The sequence below is a fragment of the Eublepharis macularius genome, chromosome 12, assembly GCF_028583425.1.
Source record: "Eublepharis macularius isolate TG4126 chromosome 12, MPM_Emac_v1.0, whole genome shotgun sequence".
Classification (NCBI taxonomy): Eukaryota; Metazoa; Chordata; class Lepidosauria; order Squamata; family Eublepharidae; genus Eublepharis; species Eublepharis macularius.
In genome coordinates, this window is record NC_072801.1 from 1890207 (window position 1) to 1906421 (window position 16215).

At 47.3% G+C, this 16215-nt stretch overlaps 1 protein-coding gene across 6 annotated transcripts in view; it reads right to left on the reverse strand.

The window, feature by feature from the left end:
- SLC5A11 (solute carrier family 5 member 11) overlaps positions 1–15958 on the reverse strand; it is a 59650-nt gene extending 43692 nt beyond the window's left edge. Inside the window, exons 1-3 of one of the 6 annotated variants that reach the window (XM_054992732.1) lie at positions 14173–14385; positions 11892–11990; positions 3387–3566 (exon numbers count right to left, since the gene is read on the reverse strand). In XM_054992732.1, the coding sequence (XP_054848707.1) occupies positions 3387–3566; positions 11892–11894 (183 nt within the window). In that variant the 5' untranslated portion in view covers positions 11895–11990; positions 14173–14385. Of the gene's footprint in view, positions 1–3386; positions 3567–9030; positions 9191–11891; positions 12222–14172; positions 14386–15942 lie in introns of those variants that run through there. The other 5 variants (XM_054992735.1, XM_054992731.1, XM_054992733.1 and 2 more) reach the window with 5 other exon arrangements.
- Between the last annotated feature and the right edge of the window lie 257 nt (positions 15959–16215).

The window sequence follows — 16215 nt, forward strand, 5'->3', positions numbered from 1 at the left end:
ATCAGAGCAATTAAGGAAATTTACAGAGACCAGACTGCAGCAATTGTAGTGAATGATGAATTGACCAAGAAATTGACGATTAGTAAAGGAACAAGACAAGGTTGCCCGTTATCTCCATTGTTGTTCATTTTAGTATTGGAGATTCTGATGATACAAATACGACAAGACGAGGAAATTCGAGGAATAAAAATAAAGGACTATTCATACAAGGTCAGAGCATTTGCGGATGACATAATGTTAATTGTAGAGGACCCACTGGAGAACATGCCAAAAGTGATAGATAAGATCAAGGAGTTTGGAGACTTGGCAGGTTTCTTCATTAACAAAAAGAAGTCAAAGATACTATGCAAAAACATGACTAAGCAGAAACAACAATTGTTAATGGAAACAACGGATTGTGAAGTAACAAGTAAGGTGAAATATTTGGGAATTGAGCTGACTGCAAAAAATATAGACTTGTTCAAGAATAACTATGAAAAATTATGGACTCAGATAGAGAGAGATTTGATCAAATGGAATAGTTTGAACTTGTCATGGTTGGGCAGGATTGCAGCAGTTAAGATGAATGTGTTACCAAGAGTAATGTTTTTGCTACAGACAATACCAATCATCAGAGACTCTAAACAATTTGAAAAATGGCAGAGGAAAATATCAGATTTTGTTTGGGCAGGCAAGAAGCCGCGAGTGAAAGTAAAAGTTTTACAAGATGCAAAGGAAAGAGGCGGAATGCAACTGCCCAACCTGAGACTTTATCATGATGCAATCTGCCTAGTTTGGTTAAAAGAGTGGATGACATTAAAGAGCAAGAAACTATTAGCCCTAGAGGGATATAAAAAAATTTTTTGGATGGCACGCATACCTATGGCATGACAAAGTAAAGGTCAACTCGATGTTCCTGCATCATTTTGTAAGGAGAAGTTTATATACAATCTGGAAGAAGTATAGAATTTACCTACAAGAAGGAACCCCCTTGTGGGTGGTTCCATACGAGGTGATAGATCCGAGAGCTGTTGATAATGAACAACAATGTTTAACGTACAAAGAAATAACTAAAACTGAAGTATCTAAACTCAGAATAAAGACGCAAGAGGAACTATCACCTAACTACGATTGGTTCCAGTATAGACAGATTAGAGACTTATACAATTCGGACTCTGCAAAGGGGGGCATACGAACAGAGAACTCGGAACTAGAGCAGACCCTTTTTAAAGAAGACAAGAAAAGAATATCCAAGGTATACCAAGTACTGTTGAAATGGTATACTGAGGACGAGATAGTTAAAACACAGGTGGTGAAATGGGCTATAAATTTCAATAAAGAAATAACAATGGAGGCATGGGAATACTTGTGGAAAACTACAATGAAGATAACGACATGTACTAATATTAAAGAGAACATTTACAAAATGATTTATCGTTGGTACATGACACCAAAGAAGATTGCGCTAGGGAACTTGAATACTTCTAATAAATGCTGGAAATGCAAGAAACATGAGGGCTCCCTCTATCACATGTGGTGGTCGTGTGAGGTAGCTAGGCAGTACTGGGGGGAAATAATAAGAGAAATGAGTGAAATTTTACAGTTTCAAATAAATAAGAACCCAGAACTCCTGCTGCTAAACTTGGGAATGGAGGGAATTCCAGCCCATCATAGGACGTTGATATTTTATATGACAGCAGCAGCTAGACTTTTGTATGCGCAGAAATGGAAAGTACAAGAAGTGCCAACTATCGAAGATTGGATCTACAAATTGCTGTACATGGCAGAAATGGACAAGATGACAAGAAAACTGAGAAATCTGGACTCAGGGCAGTTTAACACAGACTGGGAGAAGCTGAAACAATATCTGGAGAAGAAATGGGAGGTGGGAGGAAAACTGTGGCAGTTTGAGAACTACTGAAGTATAATAAAAGTATAAAAGAGAGGGGTGACTTTACCGGGGGAGGAAGAGATAAATGTGAATTTATAAGCAGTTAGATTAACAGATTGATATGTATAGGTTAACAGATAGAATATTGATAGAAAATAATTAATGATAAGGTTTAAATACGAGGATTGAGTAACCAACAATATTTTCTTTCTTTGATAAGATTTATATGCACCAAACTGAATGTACAGAAGAGTCAAATTGATTGACTATGTGATGAGCTATATAGAATTACCATAAAAAGATAGAATGAGTAATATATAGAGAACAAGTCAAATTGTTTGATTTAAATGTAAGATTTTTATGGTTTATGATATATAGGTTTATGATATATAGAAATATTTAAAACTGGAAAATGGGATAAATTGTTTATCCAAAGACGTACAGTTTGGGTGTATAATAAGAAAAGTAGTTAAAGATGTACTGCTTAATATAATGGAGAATGTATATCTGTTTTAGACAGAGGAACTTAATAGAAGTAAGGGAAAAGGGACAAAGGGTGGGAAAGCTGTTGGAAGTCAACAAAAGGGGGGGAAAGGGAGGGGGTTAGAAATGAAAAATTTGGGGAAAATTGAATGTAATGTAAAAATAATAATATTCTAACCCAATAAAAATTTTTTCAAAAAAAAAAAAGAAACAAAAGGTATGGCCCCATATCATTGCAGTGGGCTGATCCTATGCCGGGATTAGTGGCAGGGCTCCTGAAAAGAAGCGCCAGCAACGAATGCCGGCTTTCTACATCCCACAAATAAAAGGCATGAGTCTCAACTGGAAAAGTTCTGCTGTCGTGTCACGTGGGAGTGCAACTCAGATAACAGCACCGTGGCATTGCATGATCTCCTTTCCGTTCCAGGCTTTGCAACATTTATAACAAGCATTTGTCTCGCTACACTGTGTGTGCAAGGAGAGGAGGAGGTGTCTTTGGGTGAACCAGCACTCAGCCATAAAGTTCGAGAAATGGAAGATTGATACTTTTGGAACATTGGGTAGAACCAGTCCCTCCTAAATTCTGTTTGGGGCTGTTATGCTAGAGCAAAGTCCCAAAAGCTATTGCAGAAGCTGCAAACAAACCCTAGGGATGATTTCCCCCCTCTGCTCATAGAGGCCATCAGCATTTTCACCGTGTCTCCTCTGACCTCTCGACCAGAGACCGGCTACCAGGAGGGCCTGAGCCCTACCTCTTTTGTTTTAATTAACTGGCCCCAAAAACCAAGTGATGGGTTGAAATTAAGAAGTTTGCTGATGTACTTGTTTGTTTGAAGCGAAGTACAGCAATGTGGATCACATATCCCCAAGGTTTTGTATGAATCCTAGTTAATGCATAAAATGAATTTTTGCAGCTTCTTCTAGAAACACCTGCAGCACACAGTGGTCTTTTTCTGGACCCTTTGCAGCACTTGCTTCCATGGACAAATGCCTCGCCAAAATGGTAATGGATTACAGAAGAAAACTCTCTCACCCATAGTCCAACAGCCAAAACAAATACAAAGTACAGGACCAAGACAATGATGTCCACTGTCTCCAAAGTCTGTTGGGGAAACGTATTCCAGTTGCTCGTGGTCGTGGACATGGTCGTGGGGCTGCTCGTCTCCATTGCCTGTTGTGATAGCCAGATGCCTTTATTTCCTCGTGCATTTATCTGCCCAAACAAGAGAGAGGCAGAGCATGTTTGTAGGGACCTTCTATGCTCTACAAAAGATCAGCACCTACTGTTTATCGAACTACTTTTCCTCAGGTCTGAAGCAACTGTTCAAGTTCGGTGCTGAGAGCCGTTGGGGTTGACTGGACACCAAAGCAAAAGTTTGTTGGGTGTTCACCTGCCATACGCAACAAAACCTTGTGCAATGTTTGGTTGGGCTCTGATGCTATGGGTATAACTAAAGGCTGAAGCTATGGCTTGACCGTGATGTGAAAGTATGCAAGAGAGGGGCTGTCTCTACTGTAATCGGTATGTTCTCCCACACTCCTCTTGCCTGAGCCTGGGAAGAAGTGCTGGCACGGGCACTCATCATGACTTTGAGACTTTTCCTACATTGACTCTGCTCTTTCCCACGTAGAGGCTTCCTCTTGAACTTGGCTGACCGTTACCTAAAGGAGGCAGGGATTTGAAAATCCGCCCACGCTTAGAATCCTACATATGCTTTGTGCTTATACAGAAACGCCATTCCTGTCAAAGATGGAGTAAGCACTGAACTGGTAGCTCATCAATAAAGCTCTTTAACTCATGCAGTGAAGTCTTTTGAGAGTTACCTGGCAAACCCTTGCGAAGTCAAAGCACAGGCATAGCATTATACAGTTGGAAGGGGCATTCTAGACAATCTAGTCCAAGCCCCTGCCCAGTGCAGGAGCAGCCTAAAGCATCCTTTACAAGGATTCGTCCTGCTGCTCCTTGAAGACTGCCAATGAGGGGGAACCCACCACATCTCTAGGCAGCTGATTCCACCCTTATGGTGGCTATATGACAGGCCCCTGATCATCCTGTTTGCTCTCCTCTGCACTTGTTCAAATTTGTCCACATTCTTTTTGAAGTGAGGCCTCCAGAACTGCACACCATATTCCAGGTGAGGCCTGACCAACATGGTATGCAATAAGACAATGATATCTTGTGATTTGGATGTTATGCTTTTGTTGTTACACTCCAAGATTGCATTCACCCTTTTTGCTGCTGCATCACACTGATGGCTCACATTTACCTTCCCATCCACCCCTACCCCAAGATCTTGTTTGCACACACTGCTACCCAGAAGTATATCTCCCATCCAGTATACATACTTTACTTTTTTGTTACCAAGGTGCAGAACTTGGCACTTATCCATGTTAAATCGTATGTCATTTAAATCTGCCCACTTTTCCAGTATGTTCAGTCTTGCTGAATTCTCTCTCTGTCTTCTGTCTCTGGCTGCTCGCCGGCGGCACCCCCCATGTGCCCGCCCACCAGGCCTAACTTTTTTTATTCCTGACGGAGGCTGGAAGGTGGGTGATGAGTGCAGCTGCCAAGTCTGGTGGGCTAGGGGAGGCGACGGGGGGTCTGGCCGCTCACCGGTGGCACCCCCCATGTACCCGCCCACCAGGCCTAACTTTTTTTATTCCTGACGGAGGCTGGAAGGTGGGTGATGAGTGCAGCTGCCAAGTCTGGTGGGCTAGGGGAGGCGACGGGGGGTCTGGCCACTCACCGGTGGCACCCCCCATGTGCCCGCCCACCAGGCCTAACTTTTTTTATTCCTGATGGAGGCTGGAAGGTGGGTGATGAGTGCAGCTGCCAAGTCTGGTGGGCTAGGGGAGGCGACGGGGGGTCTGGCCGCTCACCGGTGGCACCCCCCATGTACCCGCCTACCAGGCCTAACTTTTTTTATTCCCAGCGGAGGCTAGAAGGTGGGTGATGAGTGCGGCAGCCGGGCCTGGCGGGCTAGGGGAGGTGGTGGGGGGCTGTCTCCCCCGTAGGGGGTGGAGGGTCTGGCCGCTGGCCGGCAGCACCATCCATGTGCCTGTCCACCAGGCCTCCCGGAGGGCACCTTCCGGAAGGTATAAAAGGTGGGTGATGTCGTTGGCCACCACAGACCAAAACGACCCAGCCACCATCTGCTAAGAAAATCCTCCAGCAAGACAAGTTGGTGTATGTGGAGGCCTCATACACACAAATACACAACCTGGCGGGTCAGACACCGGCATACATTCATCACATGGGGTACTTCACAGGATTGGGCCCAATGGTGTTGTCTGCACCTCTCGTGGTGTAGAGTCCAGACAAAACACACCAGCTGGACACGCATGGAGCATTGGGCGCCCCTCCAGTGTCGAAGCAGAGGCTGCCTCCAAGATGACCCACCATCCTGCCTTCGCGGAAAGGATGGCACTGCGGGACCCATTCCCCCTTCCTCAGTGGGAACAGCAAGTGCCATTGACTGGGGCCACTGTGCAGGACAACTGCATGTGCCACAGTTCCTGAGCTGCCCCTGGTGCCCGAACCCATTATCTGTGGACATGAACCACCTTCCTGCCTTCATGGAAAGGACGTGAGTCATGGCAGGACCCATTCCCCCCGGTCAGAGGGGAGAGCTGGTGTCATGGACTGGGGGGCACTGTGTTGCGCTACCATCGGCACAACAGCAGCTGAGCTGGGCCTGTTGCTGAGAAGCAGCTGCGGCAGACAGCAACCACCTTCCTGCCTCCACGGAAAGGAGGGGATGGGGCAGGACAAGTTGTTGGGAAGGGCCGTGGCAGTACCTGAGAGGGAGAGGAGGAAAGAGGGAAGATGAGGTGTTCAGGGAGAGGGGGACCAAGGGGTTCCGTCTGCAGTAAGGAGCCGGACCTGGAAGACCCATTGACAGGAACGGGTAGACCTCGACCCGACAGCGGCTGCTGATATCAACCACCTTTCTGCCTTCACGGAAAGGAGGGGATGGGGCAGGACAAGTCGTTGGGGAGGGTCGTGGCAGTACCTGAGAGGGAGAGGTATGGACCGGGAACTGGAAAGCTCCTAAGCCTTGTGTGGCCTCATCCGAGGAACCCACAGAGGGACTCTGCGGCGGCAGCTGCCATCGCCCACCTTCCTGCCTTCGCGGAAAGGAAGGGATGGACGGGACAGGAGAGGTAGTTCATAAAGGTCGGAGTGGTTCCACAGAGGGAGAGGTAGAAAGAGGGACCAGCAGCCCCAAGAACTGAGGGGGGCCAGAGCAGTTCCACACCACTCTGAGACACCTCACCTGCGCAGGCAGTACGGGCACTACTGATAACAGTTTCGGAGGCACCAGCAGACGCCAGGCACCTTCCCTAAATCCTCCATGGCTCCATCTCCGTAGATGGTGGCAAAGCCCCTTCCTGTGATGTCATTGGCTCCTCCCTATGATGTCACTAGGCCCTGATTCTTTTAAGGACTGGATATAGCAATGCCTCTGGCCCAGCCACCCCCCCCCCCCCGGAAACTGGAAAGTCTACGCCCCTGGATTCTGGTGACCCTCCCACTGATCCCCGTTCAGAAGAGCTGGTCGCCCTCTTTCTCCCCGCAACGGATGTTTAGCTGGGCGAGGACAGAGACCAAATGCTTGGGTGGTGCCTCTTCAGGTGCCTAGTCAGGACCGTCGATGACAGGTGCTTCGGGTTATTGCCCCTGCGCACCAGGACATCACAGGCACAGCACCGCACCACACAGGGGTCATCAGGAAGGGCCTGAAAGTGCCTCCATATGGAGGCGTTGAAACGTGGACCACTAACTGTCCCAGGGGAAGGAGGACGAACGGTTACAGGCTGCGCTGCGGAGCTGGCCACAGAAGACAGAGTGAGGGGTGGACTGCAGGCAGGGACACCACCGAGAGTTTGGGATGGGGATGGGAGGGATGTTTCATAAAACACAAACCATTCCTCCTGGGATCCGTCACCCACCCCCTCCTCAAAATGTTGAGAGAGATCCTCTCCCCCCAGTGGAAAGACCTCTTTGGCCTCCTCCACAGCCCCCACAGGTGAATCTGGGGGAGCAGGAGTACTCTCTGCTGCCCCCGAGCCACACCCACTACTGCTTGCCACGAGGAAACCACGAGGACTACCTTTGCACTTCCCCCCACGACCACACGTGGCCACCACAACATGAAGACTCATTGTGCCACCAAACTAGAATTAAGGAGGACAGAAAAGGAGAGAACACTGTGAGCCCTCAGCAGAGGCACCCATCGCAGAGCTTGGCCCCAGGGCCAGGCAGCAGCCCTGGAACCGGAGGAGATATAGATCCTTATTCCCCCCACACACACTGAAAAAATTCAGGCTTCAATGCACTCCCCCTGTCTCTGTCCCAAGTAACTGCTCCCTCCCGCTCCACTGAGCCCTCAGCCGAGGTGCCAGTGCTACTGAGCTTGGCCCCGGGGTCTGGCAGCAGCCCCGGAACCAGAGGAAGGGGCTAGAGCCCTAGCCCAGCACTCCCAGAGGCCTGACCAGATTAGGCAGTAATAATCAGGGTGAGCCCTCAGCCGAGGTGCCCACAGAGCTTAGCCCCAGAGCCTGGCAGCAGCCCTGGAACCAGTGGAGAGATAGATCCTTATCTAACCACACACAAAACCCCCCAGCTCCAATACACTCTCCCTGTCTCTCCCAAAAGGCTAGCAACAGCTCTGTCCCACTCCACTGCCTGCTGAAACTGAAAGCCGGAACTGGGAGCACAGTGCCCTTTTATAACCAGAGGTCTCATTGAGAAAAGCAGGAGGTCTGTGGTTGGCAGTCAGAACTGCCTGACAGGGTTTGCAGGGATGAGATTGGAGTTCCCATGGCCACAGAACACCCCCCTCCCTCCCCCCTGGTGTCTGCTCCCATGTTACCAATTGTAACCAATTTGCAGCTCCACATTTGGAAGGAAGACCTGCCCATCAAGCTAAGTTGGGCTTTGATTGGGGTATCCAGGGCGACAGAGGGAGTGCAGACAGAGTTCAGGCAGTCCCTCCCTCCGTTGCCGAGGGAATTGATTGAAGGCGCCTGAGGGTCTGGCTTCCTGAACAGCAGACAAACGCAACGAACGAGGCTTGCAACAACCACTTGTTCGTCTGGAATGGCGCCTCACAAATAGCCCATTTGCGAACAGATGGTTTTTTTCCACTCGTAATGCTGTTCGTGCCCATGTCTAGTCTGGGTCTCATAACATTTACTACAGAAAAGCTTGAATAGACTGGAAAGATAAATTAAATTAGACCCACCTACACAAGTGCTTGTGTGAAAAACTGAAAAGAGGTCCTGTTCAATGCATTAGGCTAAGATCCAAGATACCAATCCAGTTCCTCAGAGGGAAGTGGTCCAAGATAACTTCCACAGTTCCCTTGCACTCAGGAGGCTAACAGAATACAGTGAAAATGGAAGGAAATCGCCCTCCTCCCTCTGGGCTTGGAATGGGCATGCATGCACAAGCATGTGCGCACATATACACACATCCTAAAGTCACAAGATTTTGCTATTATTTTCTCTGCTGTGGTATGGAATTTGGAGTCTGTTCCTCTGACATAGGGAGAACAGGAGCCTCATTTCTTCCAGCAAAAAAGTTATCAGGACCACCACCCCCCTCGCCATTCTAAGGATGCAAAGCTTCTTCCAACGTATATATGCAGGCCCCCCCGGAAAACACCACTTACTGTTCCATGTGCATGTCCTCATCAAGCTAGGGAAACATCAACAGGGAGGGTTGGAGAATTCAGCCCCACAACACCGGTGGTGCTGTGCCTGGCTGTTGGAACAGAGTCCTAGAGAACGAGTTCTTCAAAATTGCTGCCAGTCACTGTGTGGGAGTTATGAGAGCAGACAAACTAGTTCTTCTCCTTGTGTCTTGGTGCTCTTGGCTCAAGGGTACTCATGAAGGGTGGGAGCCAAAATGCCACCTTACATGTGGGCGTTGCTTTCACAATTGGCCAGAACGTTTTCTCTGGCAGGAAGTATATCTGCCTCTGGGAAGTACAGAGTTTGTCAGGAGGTTGAAGTGCCAGCCCAGAACCTCACTCTCTCCCCCACAAGGTAAATGCTGGAGGTTCCCTTCGCTTGTGAGGCTTTGGGGCTGGAATGCTGCCAGGGACCCAGGCCTAGAAGAAGGAGTTTGATTGGATGCCGAAGAAAAGAGCTGCCATTGTTGCACTGCGTGCTGCACTACTCTCACAATGTCTGGCAAATGTTCAGTTTCCACTGGGGAACAAAGACAACATCATAGGTCTCTCCGCGGCAGTGTTAGGAACAGCCTCAAAGCCACACAACAAAGGGAACTGTTACAACCCCTTTCTTTTCCTTTCTTTCTTTCTTTCTTTCTTTCTTTCTTTCTTTCTTTCTTTCTTTCTTTCTTTCTTTCTTTCTTTCTTTCTTTCTTTCTCAGTTTTTGCCTTTAACCCTTTCGTTCTTGCCCCCTCTGGGTAGATTGCTGCCACCAGGAATTATATTCAAAATAATTTAAATTTCCCCTTTAATAACGTGCCCAAGCGTCAGGCTCCTTTGTGAGACAATGTGGCCCTAAGGATAGGAATGGGATATGGAAATAAATACTCTGGGTTGAAAAAAAAACTAAACTTTGTATTGTCGAAGTATTGTCGAAGGCTTGCATTTAATTTTTCAAATTAAACTTTTATTTTTACAATCAGCGTATTGGTTTCATATTATTTTTTAAGCTTGATAGTTTCAAAAGAGTGTTATTTGTTCCTAAAGTTACTTGTCATAGACACAGTCACTCCGATTTTCTCTCAGGCTGCATACACAGTTTGCCTGCTTCTGATATCAATTTCTCACTCAAATACACATAAGACTTTCTCTCAGGCTACACAGCTTGCCTAACTGAACCAGAACAAGAATCCTTTCCGGCTTCCCCGCAGGTTTCCTGCTTTGCCCAGTCTCCATATTCCTCTCAGAAATATTTCTCTCAGACACCCTCAGGCTGCACACAGCTTGCCTGCCTTGCCCAGACTCGATATTTCTCTGAGAAATGCATAGACACCCTCAGGCTGCACACAGCTTGCCTGCCTTGCCCAGACTGAACCTTTTGTTTCCACTCAGTAACTGAAACAGCAGTTTACTCCGCCCACACTCCCAGTCATCAGCCAATCATCTCCCTCACTCAGCCCTCCCTTTCACCCCCACTCTTCATCTGGACCACACCAAGCATTTAAAGACACAGGTACACACGCTTAAAATCATTGCAGGAACCTCCAAAATTTACCTTGTGGGAAAGAAAGTGAGGTTCTGGGCTGGCACTTCAACCTCCTGACAAATGCTGCCGAGCACACAGGCCTAGCTGAAGGAGTTTGACTGGATGCTGAAGAAAAGAGCAACAATGCTGAACGAAGCCAGCATCACTGATATCTCCATGGCAGTAAGTGTTAGAGACAGAACCTATCTGTGCAAAAGGTAGCTTGTGAGAAAGATGGTTGGAAAAGCCAGAATGACACCCAGGGACAGCTTGCTACAAGACAGGCCCAACGAAAATAACACAACACCACTGATGGTCACCTACAGCTCACAACTCAAGCCACTCCAACGCATTATTTTATTTTATTTTTTTATAAGATTTTTTATTCTTTTTATTAACTACATTAACTAACAATACAAAGGAAAGGAAGGGGAACAAGGGAAGGAAAGAAAAAAAAACCAACAACAACATATAACAACTACACTACACAGAATGCTTTCCCTTCATACTACCATTATTAAAAAATTAAAGCTTTGTATAATATTGGTGGAGTGGTTGACCTTACAAAATGCAAATTACAATTCAAATTCAAATTAAGTTTTCCTCCCCCTCCTGGGTCCCAGACGCAATTCTCTCTGAGCAACTGCAGCCGCAGTGCTTGTTTCCTCCCCCCCCCCCCTCAGACTTCTCCTTTTCTTCTTGCTTGGTGTCTCGCTGAAATTCCGGATTTTTGTCCTCAAAATCCCTTAGTTGATCTTCTGATAATATCTTGTAAGCTTGATCTTTGTAACTGAACCAGATACCTTCCGGGAATAGCCATTTGTACTTTATTCCACGTTCCCTCAGAAGAGCTGCGAGCTTTTTATACTTAAATCGTCTTTTCCGAACTAAAAATGGGGCGTCTTTCAGTATCTTGACTTTGTTACCCAAAAAGTCCAGATCCGCGTTATATGAGTTGTATAGGATAGTGTCTCGGATCCTTTTAGATAAAAAATCGATGATGATCTCGTGAGGCAGCTGACGCTTCGTTGCATATTTTGAAGAAGCCCGGCGGACTTCCAAAATGGCGCTTTACTCCAACGCATTATTAATGACCTACAACCTGTGCTGGATTGTGACACTTCCCTCACACAGGCACTGGGGTGGGGGGAGACAACCTCTTCTTACTTACAGACAGCCTGCTAACCTAAAACAACTACTCACCCACAATTATAACCTATTCAACACTAACATGGACTCTGGCACCAGGGCCTGCAACAAACCAAGACGCCAACTTTGCTCTCATATAGATCCAAGCAACAACATCAGTGGACCCAACAACATCAGCCATACCATTCAGGTTTATTCTCCTGCTCATCTTCCAATGTGATTTACGGCATCAGGTGTCAGCAATGCCCCTCCACTCTCTCCATTGGACAAACTGGCCAGTCCCTTCAATAAAGAATTAATGGACATGAGTCTAACAGGGCTCTTCTTGGGTGCTTAAGGTGTTCACAGTGACATAACAGAAATTCAGCTACTCTGAAGTCTGGATTTACATTATGCCAAAGAACATTTGTGAGATATTAGCTTCAAAATAGATTTCCCAGACACCTAGAAAGCACATTTAGGTAGTATGAACATGAGCTTAGTTATTGTAAAACAGCATCTCACTCTTCTCTTCTAAACATTGACAGCAGAGAAGCAGATCAGCAGGTTGTAAAGCGGTGTGTTCGTGCGTGCTCATTGTCATGATAAACTCTGTATTTTCACGGTTCAAAGTGCAACACATCAGCCAAGTGATAAGATCGATTTCCCATGACAAGCTGGCAAACAAGATAGGGATACTAGAGACACATTCAGAACACGCACACAACAGTAAGAAAACGAGGCCTTCTCTATCAGTGATTCAGCCTCAATGGGAGATAATTTGCCAGAAGATGTTACACACCAAGTTCCCTCTTAGATGGCAGCCATCGCCACATGGAGCAGACAAAGGGGTGCTGCCTGGACAAAGACTCCAAGGTAATGGGAAGCTTTTAGAGTCCTGTAACTTCTAAGCTTAAAGAACCTGCCTTAGAATAAGACAAGCTACGCACATGCAGAGTTGAGGGACAAGGGCTTGCGTGTTTGTACCTTTCTTTTGTATCCCTTGCTCAGAGTATGTATGTCAACTTTCCCTTTTAATAAATTCTTTACTAATTTAAATGCTGGTAGTTGTTTTCCATACCACTTAGAACGCTGCCATTTGAATATGTTATGCAAAATAGGTGCCAGGGGAAGGGATGCAGTTGGAGGCTAGATTGCTAATCCCCTGGGAGTTTGCAAGTGCAGCACACCATCCTCAGGCGCTGGGGGGGGGGGCGGGAGACACAGCACTGGGCAGGGTCTTTAAGTGTCAGTGTGGAAAGGAAGTTGGGAATGTTGGCCCTCTTGGTGGGGAATTCTGAAATTGACCAGCTGGTGGCATTGTACTGAAGCAAGAGAACTCAACCAAAGATCAGGAGAGCTGGGAGAGCAGCAAGGAAAGCAGTGGGGCTCGTGCCTAGATACCACAGAGGGCTGGAACTGAGTGGGACCTGTAGGTCAGTGGGGCTGTTCCGCCACATGTGCTTTTCACAACCATACGGATGCTCTCTCACTAGAACTAGCTGAAGTTCCTTACAAGATATGGTGAGTTGCAGGAAGAAGTCCTGAAGGTGTACCTGACAGTTGCCCTCCTCCTTTCAAGAGCAGAATAGCTGCCTTGGAGTAACTAGTTTCAGGGGACATTTCCTCTGGCAGACACCCAGCCCAGGGGGTTTCCTAGCTCATTGCCCAAATCATCCTTAAAGGTTGCTAGAAATCAGTTTCACTTGAGAGTTGACAAAGAAGGCTTTGCATCCTACCAGATGCACCTCTGTCTTGTGCCCTTGCAGAGATGCCACATAAAGGCTCAGGTTGGAGAAGAGCAGATCTACTGCTCAAGAGATTTTCTTAAGTCAGAAGACTTCTGGGGATTGCTGCCACCACCCCCTCCAGTCTTTCCTTCTGATTTCAGTTGGCAAACTCTGTTTTCCCCTCAAATAGACAAATATTGCAGATAGTTTTTTAAAAAGAGTCGTGCCTTTATTAGGACCAGTCAAAACAACACAAAATACCAAGTGTTTTCAGTTCCCAGGACTAAAAATTAAGCTCTGAGGAATTGGAAAGCTTTCTGTTTAGTGATATTTTGATTAGTCCTAATTTTAGGGGAAGGGGGGAGTCTTAGGTAGCTGTGGTTTTTGGAATTAGATTTTGTCTTGTGCTTGTGACTTGTCAAATTGAATACTTGAAAGTTTGTGGATTCCGATCACAGCCTTGTCTCTCTTCACCCCCCGGCACAAGCTGCAGCCTTCTGCTGGCTCGCTGCTGAGAACAGCCACGGCCTTGACACAGATCCTCTCATGCCTGCCCAAAGAGCAGCAGCCGCCGCCGCCGCCGCCGCCCATGTGCCCGGCTCTGGACAGCTTCTCAAAGCAAGTCTCGTGCCTCTCGCCACTTCATTTACAGATCTAGATAAACAGCCCTCAAGTATCTCAGATAGAATCTATCCCCTTCCCCCACAAACCCACATAAACAACCCTCTTAAGGTGGGAGCTGGGAGGAAACTCACCATATTTCTTCCTGCCGGGTCTCGTCCTTGTGTCGCACTTGACCCCACCAGCCTTATGCCAATCCACGAAGTGGCTTAAATATTGCCAGAGGACCCTGGGATTTGCCAATGGGACGGTTTTACATTTTCACAGGGAGCAAAAGGGAAAATTTATAGGCAGAGCCGTTCCATTCATTGGCTCTGGTGACTGTACTGTGTTGTGATCGGGGTTGCGTTGTTTCCTTATCAGGGATTGGGGGGTCAAACTCCAAAGTGCATCTTCCCCCACCTTCCCAATTGTGATGAATTTTGGGGGGGAAGAGAGAGAAAGAGAGCCGTGTATAAAACCGTAAAGGCAAAGAAGGATCTCTGCCACACACACATGCTTACCACCCACTGCCCATATCTCCAAGTCTTAAAGGCAACCTTATCCTGTCTGGATTGGTCATCCTCCATACAATCCTTTGGGAAGAGGAGCACGTTTGCATCCCATCTGTACATTTCAAAAACCAGGAACTTCTGGTTTGGAGCCACAAAAGACTAAAACACATTGAAATGGGCGGGGGGGGGGGGAGGTCGGAAAAGGATAGGACTCTGGGCATGGTTCACATTCTAGCTTTGCCCTCTGCTAATAAATGCCCCTCAGTGGAGCCAGAGAGCGCACTTGCACTTTTCTCAGCCCAGAGTGCTCAGGGCAAATGCTGCTAGTATGTGCTGCTCGCTGCATGGCTGCTTTGAGAGAACCAGACCGAGAGGAATGAGGCCAGTGGGGGGAAGCGGGTAGAGCGGGGCCACAGATGCCAAGCATTCCATTCTTCCTATGGTTTCCTTTAAAAAAAAATGTTTCAGCCAGTGGGTATTTTTCCAACTTAGCGGAGCCTTTTCTCCATAGGCTGAGACCCACCACCTCCTCACCTCCACCCCTTGCAGGTGGGAAAGCAGCTTGAAGTGGGCAACGTGAATAAACATGAGGAAGGGAAGTGTCAAGTACATCCCTGACACCTAACTCCCCCCTCCCCCAAAGTCCAGCCTCCTGGAGCTGTTCTACTGTTTAAATAAATAAACCGCCTCTCTGGTATAGTCTGAGCTCATGGAAACTGCATGCATTAATGGCCGAATGGGTTTCTCTGTGCTCAGCCTGGACCATAAGGATGCAGCAAGCCAGTCCAGTCCTGCGGCTTCTCTTTCAGCATCCCCTGAAGGCAAAGGCTCTGGGTGTGCCATGTGTCCCCTGCCTTTCCGGTGCTTGCTTGGTGATGCTGCCTGCCTCTGCCTCCTCCTGCCTGCTCGACAAGTGAGAATTTAAATTGCCCACCAGACTGGCTTCCTTTCCCCCATCTGGCTGAAATTTGGCAGCGACAGCAATCCCTTGGAGGAGGGCTACAGTCCCCAAGGCTTCCATCTCAGCCGAGAGTGGAAAGTGACAGTCCAATTGCCTGTGAAACCAGTGGGAAAATTAACATGAAAACAAATTAATGAGTTAAGGGATTAGAGGAAAATTAGTTTAAAAAATATAAAATCAAATATTAAAATTGCACACCATTATGCCAAGACAGGTTGATGTGTTATATTCACCTCTGTGCTGTCTATGGCCACTTTTAAGCTGCCTGCATAGCTAAGGCGCAAGTCAGTTTTGTGTTCCAGCTCCCACAGGCAGCTGGATGACAATGAAAGAGTGTGAATGCGGCATTGGAACGCACAGGTCTGAAATCTCAATCCTCTTTTGAGAGGAGCTGAGCAATTAAGAGTTTGGGGCAAACGAGGCCACTGGTTCCAGCCACGGGACCATACCTTCAGGATGTTGTCTCCCCTTTTAAGGACTCTTCTACATGCCTTGCTCAGAACTGGACTTTCATCTTGAGTTCCTACGAGTACAGAAAATGCAGTTATGTTACATCCCTGCCCTGTGGTTGATGGTAACCACACTTTGTGTGTCTTCTCTTCTGGACCACAAAGAGAAGCCTCTTTTGAATGGGGATGGTTGGTTGCGTTCTTTCATTTTAGCCCAGATATGTGTCAGACTTGTAGCCAGTCTGGTGCCCAGAAAAAGACTAGATTCCAGTT